The sequence below is a fragment of the Mesocricetus auratus genome, unplaced genomic scaffold (assembly GCF_017639785.1).
Source record: "Mesocricetus auratus isolate SY011 unplaced genomic scaffold, BCM_Maur_2.0 Super-Scaffold_100019, whole genome shotgun sequence".
NCBI lineage: Eukaryota > Metazoa > Chordata > Mammalia > Rodentia > Cricetidae > Mesocricetus > Mesocricetus auratus.
Window position 1 is genome coordinate 7,881,544 of NW_024429200.1, and position 15,096 is coordinate 7,896,639.

Here is a 15,096-nt window from a genome sequence, read left to right on the forward strand (position 1 = left end):
AGCACTGCTGTCCACAAAGTAGGGTCCTATCAACACCATGCTTCTAACAGTAGAACCAGGAAACCTGCTGCAAAACATTCCATGTACATAATACATACATACATACTTCTTCCTCCATATATATAGAAATGGAGGAAGAAATGTTTAGGGGCTCTAGGTCAGTGGTTCTCAATCCTGACTGCTATTAAAAAGCAGATTCAATTCTATTATGAACTGAGGTTGTTAGATGCCTCTGGACAACTGTAGGTCTTAGCTTAACTGGGAAGCAGCACAATGCTCAGGCACACGTTGTCCCTTGCATTGATTACCTCTGGAGTAGGGCCTAGCTCTCCTACTAATTATAGCATATGCACAGTCAAGTGTGAGAAGTGCTATCCCAAAATGTTTGTTTGGAAGTAGATTGTAATTCAACACTACACATTAAAATCAAATGACAATGGCTTAAAAATGGCTCTTAATGAAGAGACCTGAGCGTGGTTTTGTTTGAAATAATACATCTGTATGAGTCCATCAAATGCTGGTAATATCCAAGACAACTAAGTATTAGTGAGGCCCTAATGAAGCACCCCAAGTGCAAAGCCCAGCGCCTCCTACACGGAGCCTTTCGGAGCCACCACGTATAATCTGCATCAACCACACCATTATTTGAACTGGATGCTAGTTTTGAATGTATTTAACTTGGCTCATAATAAATACATTCATTATATATAAATTTTAAAGGTCACAAGAAAAATTAAATGGGGAAAGCCACTTTGTGGTGGGAAAGTAGAGAGCTGATCTGGAACTCAGAAGGAACTTTCTAGAAAAGATGAAATGAATTGGATGCATGAAAATTAATTTGAAAACAGTATAATGTAAGTTATTGTGATAACAAAAACAATTTGTGGGAAGAAAATAGCAAGACATCAGGTAGTCTTCCTTTCTAAAATCCATATGCCCAGGCTAATCAAGAAAATATTAGATAGACCCACACTTAAGGACATCCTATAAATACCCATCCAGCACCATTCTTCAATATCAAGAGTTGGAAAGTGGCTACTCACAGGCATCTGATGTGACTAAAGGATAACATATATTGGGGAAATATTCTCAAACAAATTAAAACAACAACAACAACAAACCAGGGAAACTGGGAGTGGGAGGAGTAGGAGCGATTTGATCAAAAAACACTACATAAATGTATGGCATTCTCAAGCAATAACTGACAACAATGAATAATCGTAAGGGAAGTGTAGGAAACCATCAGTCTTCACGCACCAAAGGAGACATGATGGCTAAATGTACTATGATATCCTGGACAGGCTCCCAGGACAGAAGAAGAACACTAGACTAAAACTAAGAAAACTTAACTATAGACTTTAGTTAATAGCCATGTATCAGTATTAGCTCATTAGTCAAGACAAATAGTCTATCTTAATGGAAGATGTTAACAAAGTGGGCATCTGGGAATGAGGCGGTTGGGGGCTCTCTGTGCTGTCTTTGAAATCTGAAGTCTGAAAATATGAAACCATTTATTTTTACTTTAATAAAAGCTGACTTAAGAGCTCCAAGATGCCTCTATTAGCGTGACTGTGGTATCTGACTGCCTGGTCTCCTTGACGACTGTGAGATGAACTAGAGGGAAGGGAAGGAGTCACCAGGACAACCGAGGTTTAAGAAAACAAACAGGAAATGTGGGCCACCTTATATTGCCTGACATCAACGTTAAAAAAACAACTGAAGAGCGAAATAATTAGATTACAAGAGAAGTCACCTGGGGTTGTACAAATTTGTCATGAGTAAGAAATTAAGTCCTTGCAACTGTGGAACATCTGTGCCCGACAAGGATTGGAGAGACATGAGCCATTAAACCAGTAATAGCGCTATGGCACTGAACTGTGAGGCCAAGAAGCTGGCTCATGGGGAAGGCCTACGAGCACCTTGCAGCGAGAGGATTCCCATGAGAAACATGTCTGATAAGCTCTACTGCTGTTGTAGCCAAGTCAATACATTGGAAATCTTCGTAGATTCGGTAGAGAGGCATACTCTAGGGGTTTCATCATCATGTTTCCTGAGATTATGTGATCACTCACACCTTCCCTTTTAGCATCTATAAACATCAACGGAAAAACCAGCTTAGAAAAAAAAGAGGGCAAATAACATACATCTCTGTTGGGGTGCACATGTGATTTAGGGGTTGAACAGTTCATATAGTTACTCAGGTTTCGAGACAGCCAGGAAGGCATTGTGAGTACACTGCAAGGGCAGAGTATATGGACTGTTACTGCTAAAAACATCAGTGGGGGGATGAGGAGCCACAGCAATGCTCAACAGAATGAGCTGATGACAGTAAAGTGGCCAAAAGAGAAAAGGACATTTTAACTTAATTAAAATAGCCATATAGGCTGGCGGATACAGTGTGGCACAGTGAAATATCTAGACTATATTACACAGCACAGCAAGTTCCTCAATTGGAAAATGTTTGTAAAACAGAAATAAAGGGTGGTGCATTAACACTGATTATAACTCAGATGAATTTCAAAAGAAATAGATGCAATAATTCCATGTACCTAAGGCATAGAAATGTTGTTGAGGTATGAGAAGAAAATGATGATCAAAACTAAGAACCTGAAGATGACCTTGAACTTCTGACCCTTTGTCTCCAACTCCTGGATTTCGGAATTACAGGCCAGTGTTACAATTCCTGTTCAATCCTGGGGATTGAACCTTGTTTTTGTGCATGCTAGGCAAATACATTTCCAGCCCTTTAGATAACATTTTAAAGAGAAAATACTGAGCACTGATTTTTTTGAATAGAACATAACACTAAAGGACTGAGATAGTCTTAATAGAAAAATAAGGCCTCCTAAGTAGTACTTTAGCTTAAGTAGCACAGTGCAGTATATAACCAAGGAAGCTATAGAACCTTAATCTTAGAGATTTGAACACAGGGACTCTGTGAGAAAGCAACCTGGGAAGAGCATGCCCTGCAGTCTCTCCTTCAGGTCTGTGTATCTGCTTTCTGAAACTGACACATCCATGTGGAGAGTGGAGAAATAAAATCAGGAGCTTACAATGAAAAGATTTTCAACAAAGACGGCAAGCACACTGTAGAAAGCACAATCTTTTCAACAGGAAATCAAGGCGAAAACAGACAAGTGGGGCTGCAGTAAGCTTAAGCTTAAAAGCTTCTGAAAAGCAAAAAGTCAATAGAGTGGCAAATGGTGGCAAATGTGTAGACATGTCCACCACGAATACCCCATGCCCAGCTGCCTTGTCAACAAGCCTGATGACTTGAGTTAGATCACCAGAGCGCACCCGGGGAAAGAGGAAACTGACTTCAACAAGCTGTCCTCTGACCTCCATACCCAAGCTGTGCTACATTCACGTGTGCACACGGCACATGAGCACACAGGCTCCAGGAGAGGAGGTGGGGTCCCCTGGAGTCAGAGGTGCAGGCAGTTGGGAGCTGTCTGATGTGGGTGCTGAGTTCAGTTCCTCTGCAAGAGCAACAAGATCTCTTTATGGATGAGTTATCTCTCTATTGTCCAAGCGAGGAACAATCTGAAGGGAACAGATGCAGAGAAGTTTGGGCAGAATCCTCTCAGGAGACGGAACGGCGACCATGGACTGTAAAGTCCCAAGGGAAAAGCAATGTGTTCTGCAGTCAGCATAGAGGGGAGAGGGAGGAGACCCCTCAGTGTGCAAAGAAGACAGGGACACTTAGGAAAATACTAAAAGAAATAGAAAAGAATCACCCTTGGGGATGTCATTCACTCTGATCTCCTGGACATTATGTGACCAATCATACTTTGCCACCAATAGATGATAATTTTCTCAGGAGGCCAGAACATGTTTTTGGTGGTTAAGGATCCTGCTGTACTTGACTAAAGAGATGTTTAATATGAAAATGTTTTTTTGGGGGGGTGGAGAGATGGCTCAGTAGTTAAGAACACTGACCACTCTTTCAGAGGACCCAGGTTCAATTTCCAGCACCCACATGGCAGTTCACAACTATCAACTCCAAGATCTGACACCCTCACACAGACATACATACAGGTAAAAACAACAATGCACATAGGATAAAAAATTAAAAATTAAAAAAAAAGAAATTTTTTTTGCCAGCCGTCTCTAGTCCATTACACTTGTAATGTGAGTTTAATGCAACATGACATTTATCACAGCAAATAGTTACCAGGGTATAGAACAAGAAATTGGCTTGGAAATACTTAAGATGATGTAATTTTTTGGTCCACTTTTCCAAACAATAATAAAGAACTGTCCCTTTTTAGACACCGGTGTAGAGTCACACTGACATGGAACAATCAAAGTAGGCCAATAACAGAATCTTCTTCTTTGTTCAGATGACAAACACCAGTGGGAATTCACAGACCTGGCAAGTGGGGGTGAACTGGGCTGACGCTAGCGAGATAAATCAGGTTTGCTTGGTGCTTTGTTTTAGCAAAGACACCAGAAGTAGTGATTATAGTTCACTTGGGTTTTGAACTGATCTTAAAAATGCTGACAGTTAGTTAAATCACTCACTGGGTGGAATAATCACCCTGAAAGGAGCTGAGAGGCTGCAACTTGTATTATCAAATGGAACCAAGCTCACTAGAAGCACTAATGGGCGTAGTAGAAGAGATCTTTGTCAGAATAACAGAGATGATTAAAGACATGAATTAGACATCATCTCCACTGGGTACTCTCAGTGACACGAACACAACAGCTAAATTGAGCAATTACAAAGTTAAGTGTAACTTGGAGAGCATCTTTCTCCTTTAGAGAACAGTTGGCATCAGTTAGCTTATCTTGTCTGAATCACTCAGTGGCTAGCTGCAAATTGTTTTGTCTTGTGAAACCCTTTGGGAAAGGACAAACTAGAAATCTAGCATGGTATGCCACCCAAAATAAAAAGAAATGCATTATAAAATATTAGATATTTGTGTATATATGCCAGCAAACAAGCATATCCCTTCTAAACATCATGGGGGAGATATACCTGCATTCACAAGAGCGAAAAGAAACCATGAAAAGAGACACCTGGTACCCTTTCAGAGCTGTTTGTAGTTAGCACAGAGGAGGTTAACCTTGACTTTTTGGAGAGGAAGAGCAGAGTGGCTGGGAGAGAAAAGGGATGGTTTCAGAGGCTGCATGCAGCAGAACTGTGGTTACGGGATTGTAAAGCTGGAGTGGCCTTCCACAGATAACTCTTTATGCAGACTGCTCAAATGTAATACCAGGCCCAAACAGGTACATTTCCTATTTGTACAAATTTCTGAGACTAGACATGTGCAATTGTTAATTAGATAAAACAACATTTTAAAATAAAAGTATAAGTGAAGACTATACCTTTCAAGTGAAAGTCAGAGAACATGATATGATTCCTACCTGCACATTGCTTCTGCTGCCCTCCCCTTCTGCTCCCCACAACTGTGAGCATGGGGACAGGATCAGCACCAGAGGGCACAAGCAATGAGCCTTCGAGGGGTCTCACAAACTCTGGCCGCGGGCCTGTGTTTCACGGACCAATTTATCTCTGTGACTTTCAATTTCTATACTGCAACTGTGGTTACTCAAAAAATAATAGCATCTCAAAGGACACTGATAATAAATAACTGATTCCAAAGTTTACAGTCACAATAAACACGGGCAGTTTCTTCCTAATGACCATCTGATTGCTAGCCCTAACAGGACAGAGATAATCTCACTGCTCTCTTCCTGCCAAGAGTTTATGTTTCCTTATTTTGCTTCTATGCCTCCTCTTGCACATCTAAACTTGCTCTCTTCTCTATCCACAGTGTTCCTCAGCTCTCCTTTACATCGTGCATTCTAGAATATTCATGATGAATTGCTGCTTTCTAAGAAGCATTTATTAGTGGCTAGGGTGATGTCCCAGCACGTGCTGCTCTTGCAGAGGGGTCTGGGCTGGGCTGTGTTCCCAGAACCTACATGGGAACTCATAGCCACCTAAAACTCTAGTCCCAGGGAACCCCACACCTTGTTTTGGGCTTCACAGGTACTAGGCGTGCACGCATGCACATGCGCTCACACACACCCAGTAAATATACACAAATGCAGGAAAATCGCATATACAGAAAAATAATCTTTATAAAAAGCATTTATTTTATAGCCTTAAGGTTTTCTAATTATTTTTCTTTAAAAAATCGGTCCTTGATGAAAGGGCTCTCATTTTTATTTCCTACCCCAATCCTCAATTTCTTAGAAACCTATAACTGTTAGCGTTCATCTTTCTCTTTTCCTGAATAATTGTCATACTTATTACATCTATTTTCTATTTAAATCACTTCTATTATTCTCTTTTTAAGACAGTTTTTATTAACTTTTATCTAGTTAGAGGAAGAATGTAGCCATGCACTCAGGCTCTAAGAGAAGTTTCTGGAATGAAGACAAAAAGGAATTGCTTTCTGTTCTTGAGAATCAGTATTTTCTTTTCACAGTGTGTTGTGTTTCTAGGGTTTAGTATGAAGTCATGTGACATGATCCATTTTGCCTTCTCGTACTCCACAGAGGGAAGCTAAGATGAGTTCTTCCCCAGAATCTCAAGGTAAGAGTTATGCAGTGTGAACAAATGGGGCTCTAATGGGGCATGCTCCATCAGATGATGAGCACGCACACTCATGTTCCAGATGGAAGTACTCGGATTAGCTCTGCAATCACCCGGCAGTTGCCACCCTCCTAGGCACTTACTCTGGGACGTAGAGAGGTTGGCAAAAGCTGACTTTGTTCGGCCGGCCAGCCATTCCAAGCTTTCGTGCATGTTGGCCAAGGCTTTGAGGTCACTGACGTCACGGAGAATGTCTTGTGGAGGAATCAGTTTGTCACCAAGGTTCCCAATTAGAACTTCTGACTCCTTGCCGAAAGCTGCCCTGAAAAACAAATCAAAGCCACACTTCCCTTACTGCTTAGTATGTTTCATTCACTTATTTCAGAAAGAATCTGAAGCAAATAAAATATAAGCAGTAATCTATGCTGTGACAGAAAATCTAGGAACAAAGCAGCGCAATGCAGGGACCTTTAACTCACTGGGCTTCCCAGAGCCAACTGCCTTCAGATGTTCTTAGGGTGTGAGAAAGTTACACACTCTGGAGACCACATGACCAGACACGGCAGGGATAACTTTCGGAAAATGACCTGCTCTATTTTCACAAATCTTTCTTCTAAGTGGGGAGGGGGTGGAGGGAGAGAGGAAGAGAGGGAGAGGTGAGAGACTGCTGCTGAAATCGGAAGCGATGACTAGGAGTGAGGTTGTGGATACACAGAGCTGACACCAGAGGAGGTTGAAAGAGGTACCGGAGCCTTTTCTAAGTTCACCTTAGTGAGGGCTCTATTTAAATGCAAAGCCACTGTTTAGTCTTTGAGTACATAGTGAATAGCAACATAAAATACAATAAAAAGACTCTTAATGGACATATAGGCACTTAAGATACAGCACTAGGGCAGGTGTTCACTGTGACAGAAACCACACTTTGAATTAAGTGCTGTTAAAGATGTCTGACACTAAGCCATTGCTCAAGATTAATTTCATTTCAACAGATGGTTATGTTCTTGAAAGGAAAAGTTACAGGTGATTGGCTGATTTGGATAAGTTGTGGCTAACGGAGCATTAAAGCTCATTGGACTGTGCATATGAGACTTGAGTGCTGACAAACTCTCCCTGTGATCTGAGAAAAGATACTGGGGTGATTGACTCCCCAAATGACCCACATCCAACTAGTTTCCAAGTGACATTTGGGTAAAAATCGTGCTCCGGCTTCAAAGTTGGGAAACCCAGGTGTGAAGCCTTGGTCTGCTGCGTGCTGGAGGTAGGATGACAGACTTCTACGGGTGATGCATCTGGTGGGAATGGTACTGACTTCTTCTGAAGTAAAGTGAGGATTAGGTGAGGTGATTCTGAAAACTTTTCAGTGGGAAAATACCAATATTCCTGAAATCAGAATTTTACCAAACCCAATGGCCATCCCCCAGTTTCACCACCAGCAACTTGTAGTGAATCCTGTATTCTCTGTTCTCATCCCCTGCCCAGGAATATTTACATGAGAACACAATGCTTGGGATCTAATAGGAATCATAACATTGTAGTTATTATTTTCTTAGGGCCATTGAGAAAGCTACTTACTTAAATCAACTTAAGGTATGTGTTGATAAATGCACTTAAACAGGTAAGAGTGGGAGCAGAGGGAACTAAGTCTCAAGGGGTAGTATTACAAACGGAACCTTCTAGCACTACAGTTACTTTAGAGGTGAATTACTGTGATAGAAATCACTGCTCTCCTACCTAGTGGTCATTATTCTAGTCCTACCTTCATATTATTGTGGTTGAAAGTGTGCCCAATGTCAGAACACTGAAACAAACAATCTCATTAACTTGCAAATGTGGTACTGAGTGCCATGTGATATGAAGTCTGAGCTGCACAGGGAAAGCTCTCTGGAGCGATCATGGTAGGCAAGGACTAATTTTGTCTATTCCCTTTCTGGCATGTAGGCATACCAACTGAGCTAAAGTGACTCTTCTCAAACAATAGGAGACTTTGCAAGTGGAAGTCACTGCTAAGGACGATGGAGCCTAAAGGAAAGATGGTTCAAGCATACTGTGACCTTAGAGGTGCCACACTTCAGTCCCAGACAACACTCTTCTAGGCCTCATGTCAGAGAAGAGAAAATGAAGACCTCTTTGTTTAAGCTGTGGGTATCTACTTTGCTAGTGGCTGCTAAATGCAATTTTCAACTGATACAATCATCCAATCAGCATAAGTGAGATCATCCTCAGAAAACTTCCTCTATATTTTACTGTCCCTAAAATCCACTTATTGGGAAAAGCAAAACCAAGTCTTCTTCATGATGTGAGGATAGAAAACATCTATAATATCTTCCCTTGGGCCAGGTTGCAAATATTTACTTTTCTCAGTATGTCCTTACAAATCAAATTTCCAGTCCCTTAATCATCTTGATAGATATAACACAAAAATTGTCTGAGCTGGGTGGTTAAAGAGCAACAGGGGAGACAAAGAGCTTTGAAATCCAGGCTTGGAGCCATTTTTATGCATGCAGGTCTAACTTGGGTGGAATGTGACAATCAAGACAAGTGTATTTATGCAGAAGTCTAATCCAGTTGTGCAGGTCTATGTGCCCCAGGCATGTCTGTGCCTGCTCCCTGCACTGGATGCTAGTCCTCTTCCCTCTGGATCACTGAGATTTGCTTAACCTCCTCAGACAGGAAAGCAATAGACTTAGAAAAATACAAACTGCCTCATGTTGAATACATAGTAGACATCTCATTTGACAGGAACCCATAATCACCCCCTAACAACCTGGAAGACACATAGAGATCATGACATGGAGAATAACTGATTGACAGCTATAACCATTTCCCATACAAAATCATTCCTTTGAGGGTTTGTGTATGAGTGAAAGAGCCTGGTGGAAGATTTTTATGTGCTACAATAATCTTAGTGGGGTGGCTAAAGTTGCCTGACTGCAGATTTATTTTCTCCACTCTCCGATTTATTAAATTGTACCACATCTACACTATTCAGCGGAGAACTCTTAATAGAACAGGAAATGTTTGGGGTAGCTTATTTTTAGTGATGATACACAGTTGGGTCAAATAAACAATTGCATGGCATACACAGTGTAACCTAGGAACCCCAGGAAAGGAGACGGGAGGACACAAAAATCAATTTTGTATGGAAAAACAAAAGAAAAAGACCCAGGATAGCCAAAACAACCCTGTTCAACAAGGCAACGTCCGGAGGCATCACCATCCCTGACCTCAAGCTCTATTTATAGAGCTATAGTCCTGAAAACAGCTTGGTATTGGCACAAAAATAGATAGGTAGACCAATGGAATCGAATTGAAAACCCGGGTATTAACCCACACACATACGAACATCTGATCTTTGACAAAGAAGCTAAAAATATACAATGGAATAAAGAAAGCATCTTCAACAAATGGTGCTGGCATAACTGGAGACTGGCATGTAGAAGAATGCGGATCAATCCATGTTTATCGCCATGCACAAAACTTAAGTCCAAATGGATCAAAGATCTCAACATAAATCCAGCCACACTGAACCTCTTAGAAGAGAAAGTGGGTGGTACCCTTGAACGAATTGGTGCAGGAGACAGCTTCCTGAACATAACACCAGTAGCACAGACAGTGAGATCAACAATCAATAAATGGGACCTACTGAAACTGAGAAGCTTCTGTAAGGCAAAGGACACAGTCAGCAAGACAAAAAGGCAGCCCACAGAATGGGAAAAAATATTCACTAATCCCACATCTGACAGAGGGTTGATCTCCAAAATTTACAAAGAACTTAAGAAGCAAGTCTCCAAAACATCAAAGGACCCAATTAAAAAGTGGGCTGCAGAACTAAATAGAGAGTTTTCAATAGAGGAGACTAAAATGGCTGAGACATCCTTAGCCATCCGGGAAATGCAAATCAAAACAACTCTGAGATACCATCTCACTCCTGTCAGAATGGCTAAAATCAAAAACACCAATGACAATTTATGCTGGAGAGGATGTGGTGAAAGGGGGACACTCCTCCATTGCTGGTGGGAGTGCCAACTGGTTCAGCCACTTTGGAAATCAGTATGGAGATTCCTCAGAAAAATGGGAATAAACCTACCACAAGACCCAGCAACTCCACTCTTAGGCATATATACAAAAGATGCCCATTCATACAACAAAGATGTCTGTTCCACTATGTTCATAGCAGCTTTATTTGTAATAGCCAGAACTTGGAAGCAACCTAGATGTCCCTCAACCGAAGAGTGGATAGAGAAAATGTGGTACATCTACACAATGGAGTAATATTCAGCAGAAAAAAGTAATGGAATCTTGAGATTCGCAGGCAAATGGATGACACTAGAAGAAACCATCCTGAGTGAGGTAACCCAGTCACAAAAAGAGAAACATGGCATGTACTCTCTCATATATGGATTTTAGACATAGACCTGGGGAGTGCCAGCCTACAATCCCATGGCCAGAGAGTCTGGGAAACAGAAACTTCATTTAGTGGCTGATGGAAGAAGAGGCAGACTCCCTTGGTTAAGTACTGAGCTGAACTCAAGAAAGCCAGTAACAGAGAGGGAGGACTGATGATCAAAGGGATTAAGACTGGGCTGGTTTAACCCCAGAAACAGCTGACCAGACAAAGGTTAACTCTTGAATCCCAGGCATCAGCCTGGGAATCCAGCATGGGACTGATCAAGACCCCCTGAATCTGGGTGTCAGTGAGGAGGCCTAGGTAATCTATTGAGCCTTGGGCAGCAGATCAGTACCCATCCCGAGTATACACACGGACTTTGGACTCCCATCCAACAATGTGAGAGCCACTCTCACCCTGAACTCTTGGGGAAGGGTCTAGGCCCTGCCCTATATGAAATGACAGACTATGGACACCCCCATGGAGGGCCTCACCCTCCCTGGGGGAATGAGGGGATAACGGGGGGGGGTTGGGGGGAGGGCACGGGAGGAGGGGAGGGAAAGGGAGAGGGACCTGGAACTGACTTGTGAAGCAACCTTGTTTCTAAATTCAAACTGGAAAATAAAATAAAAAAATTAAAAAAAAAGAAAATAGCTCACAACCACAATACTGGCTATTGATATCTAGATAAGAATTATTGCCTCTTTTGAGATATGAATTTTTACAGTATTTGTCTTCTTATTTTGAAAGTATATTATTTAATGAAGATATACTTTTGAAAGCCATGGGCAACAGAATACTTGTGTTGAGAAGGTGAGGTAACAGGTTCTTGGTAGTAACAGGGCTTCCCTCATCATTGTGCAGAGATGACATGATGTATAGCCAGGGACAGAAAGGAGAACTCACAACTCCTATGGTAAAGAACTGATCTCTAGGGAGGAGTCCCCTTCATAGCCAGTTGGCCAACAAGCCCACACAGCCCTTGAACCTGAAGAAGTGTGGTAAGCCTCTTAAGCTTATATTTTACCACACTTTAGAAAAAATCTTTAAAGACCTTGATCTGAGAAGGATTCATTTAAGAGAATTTTGCCAAGAGTGTTAAATCTGTTTAACTTAATTTTACCACACAATTATAATCTTTAAAGAAGCCTATCTGACAAGAATTCATTTCAAAGAATTTTGCAAAGGATGCACAAAATTGTCTCCATTTAGATCTTAAATAATTCTGTTATCTACTGAAAGGAAGAGAAAAAAATCTGCGTTTTCAGCAGGCCACATGGAGTTATGAAAGAAACATAAATGATTTCAAAAGTCATTGATTGGAAGATCTGGGCTGTACCGGCGCTGGCACACACCCATTTCTGTCTCTCTGCCTGTGCCTGTTCCGTGATCTTTCTCTGCTCTTTCCTAGTGCGGAGCTTAGCTTGGAGGTGACAGCCCCAGATCCTGGGACACACTGGCTAAAGGGCAAGCCCCACTGTGCCAGAGTAAGTACAGGGAAGGGCAAAGGCCATGCTAGTGACCATGCAGACAGACTCCTTCCTTCCTGGTCTGCCAGGCCCACGTGTAACAGGAACCTGGGGCATGGGGTTGCCTTTCTTGCCTGAAAGATTTATACCAGTCCCTCTGTTAGGTCTACTCAGGGTCTTCGTCCTAGTCACAGCATCTTGTTTAATAATGATGCTGACCAGAAGGGGAACAGTGCAGACTGCAGGCCTTCCCATCTCCAGTCATGCACTCAATCATCCAGATGTAGCTGGCAATGTAGAGCAGTGAGATGGCCTGGGGCAGAGTTCAGCTCTTACCAGTTGGGAAGCTACTTACAGTGTTGGTGTGTTGGGATACCTGGCCCAAAGACCAATCACACTGTATCCCTTAACGACAAGAAAAAATGAGCCTGGGGATTCAGGATTAAAAGTAGAAAGGATCCCTTTTCTCATTATTCATGGAACTTTTGGTCTTTCCCCTTTAGCTTTGGGCTAAGCCAGCCTGGAGCTACCCAGGAAGGAATGCTTCTGCTGCATTTGGTTGGAAGGAGAGCTTGTCATCAGGCCGCTTTGAACTTCTTGCACGACTGAACCAACAGACAGACAAAGAGGTTATTTAGATGCCGAGCAGGAGTGACCTGGTTTTTCAGGGAGAAAGTAAATTGCCTCAATGCAATAGGATGGACAGGATAATGCTGGATCCACAGGACTGCTCTTAGTAATTTCATGTTCACAGTAAACAGCATGGTATAGTAATGGCACCCAGACACCGGCAGGGTCATTAGGAATTCAGGTCTTCAGGGAACAAAGGTTAGCAAATATCAGGGGAGAGATCTGGCCAGCTGAGGCAGCAGCAGCATGCAAGGGCCATATGGAGCAGGTGGCTGCAGGACAGGGTCCTTCCCCCAGCTGTCTTGTTATCAGAGCACAAACAACAGTGGAGCCTGTGCATGCCCAGACAGGCGGCAACCATGACTGCTTGTGCTTTTACTACTATTTTATTAATGTTGACTACATGGACAAGGGTTCCGTCTCCCTACAGCCCTCCTTTCTACATGTTTGTTTCTTTATTTTTAAATAATAACCATCCTTATGGGTGTGGCAGAGGGTTGGGAAGACCCCATACTTGAATGCAATGACTCAAGAGACTTTGGGTCCCTCCTGCAGATGGGTAAAGCAAAGAATCCCTTTACATGATGAGTAGTTACTCTGTACTGAGTAGAAACATGGCCTTCTAAGATGTGAGTATAAGCTATGATTAAGAATGTGTATCAGATCCTGCCCAGAGCCATGATGGAACGAACAGACAGGAGACCCACATGCAGGCCCACAGTAGACTGTCCCAGGCGCCGAGGAGAAGACACAGGCCTGCCTGATGCCTCGTGGTGCTGGGCAGATGGGTACTATTACGGCAGCAAATGTGTTGTATGGAGAAAGCAGTGGAGACGGGCTGAGGTGGGTGGCTTGACTACTACCCAGAGCCATTGTGATGTCTGGCCTGGGATGATGCCGGGCCCATGTCTGGGTTCATGGTCCTGATGCAGTCATAGGCTGTGTTGGTATCTATGGCTCCTGATAGGCAGAGAGGGAAGAACTGCACACAGGTGGCCCTGCCCCTCACTGGCTGCAACACTGTTGATGGGGATGGGGGGAAATGATCCCAAGAACACGAGCATAGGTGATCTGGCCCTGGCCCTCATCTGTCATATGGTGGTGTAGATGGGGAAAGATGCCCCCTTCCTGTCCCTCGCCATCTGTGGCGGGTGGGAGAGCTGACCCTGAGGTCTTACGAGAAGGAGAGCTGTCTCTGCTCCTCACCAGATACAGCACTCTGGAGAGTAGGCAGGCCCTGCACCTTCCCTAGGCAACACTGTAGAGCTGGCCCTGAAGGTGCAGGTGAGGGCGAGCCGACCCTGGGGGTATGAAAGCAGGGGAACTGGCCTCTCCCCTTGCTCATCACTGCGAGGGGTGAACTGGTCAGGGCAATGCTGGAGCGCTCACCCTGGTGGTAAAGATGAGAGAGCTGGAAGGCTGACAACCGTGCAAAACCACCCAGGCCCAGAACCACAGCTATGAGTTGGCCCACCCCAACATCCATCTATCTAAGACCCACTGGAGCATGGGAATGGGCAGGTCCTGCAGACCCAGAGTTACAGGATCCCCACGACACAGAGCGACTACAGAATATCCAAAAGGACCCAGTGAGGGCCCAGCATTTAAGTCAGTGTAGCAGAAACCAGAGACCTCAAACCAGACCAATGAGCACTTGCAAGTAAAGATACAAGAATAAAAGGGTTCACTTTGTGACTCACTGTGTCAGACAAGATTTCTCCTTTTTTCTTCTTACATTTTATTTTATGGGGGGGGGTTGCAAGGGCAGAGGACAGATATACAGGGATGGGGAAGTGAATGGAATAGAGACTCATGATGTGAAAGACACAGAGAATAAATAAAAAGAATTTTAAAAAAGACTTTCAGGTGATTCTAGACTTGTCAGTTGACAAAAGTAGCCATCACAGTATGGGAAACAACAACTCTCACTGTTGGTGGAAATCTAATTTTTTAAAGGTGTATTTATTATGTACACAGTATTCTGTCTGCATGTCTGCCTGCATGCCCAAAGAGGGCACCAGATATCATTACTGATGGTTGTAAGCCACCATATCGTTGCTGGG

The 15,096-nt window shown here is 43.0% G+C and overlaps 1 protein-coding gene across 1 annotated transcript in view; it reads right to left on the reverse strand.

Moving 5' to 3' along the window:
• The window catches only part of Exoc4 (exocyst complex component 4), a 695,598-nt gene that overhangs the window by 96,071 nt on the left and 584,431 nt on the right, over positions 1-15,096 (reverse strand). The window contains exon 14 of the mRNA XM_040728511.1: positions 6,691-6,869. Coding sequence (XP_040584445.1) covers positions 6,691-6,869 — 179 coding nt within the window. The remainder of the gene's footprint in view (positions 1-6,690; positions 6,870-15,096) is intronic.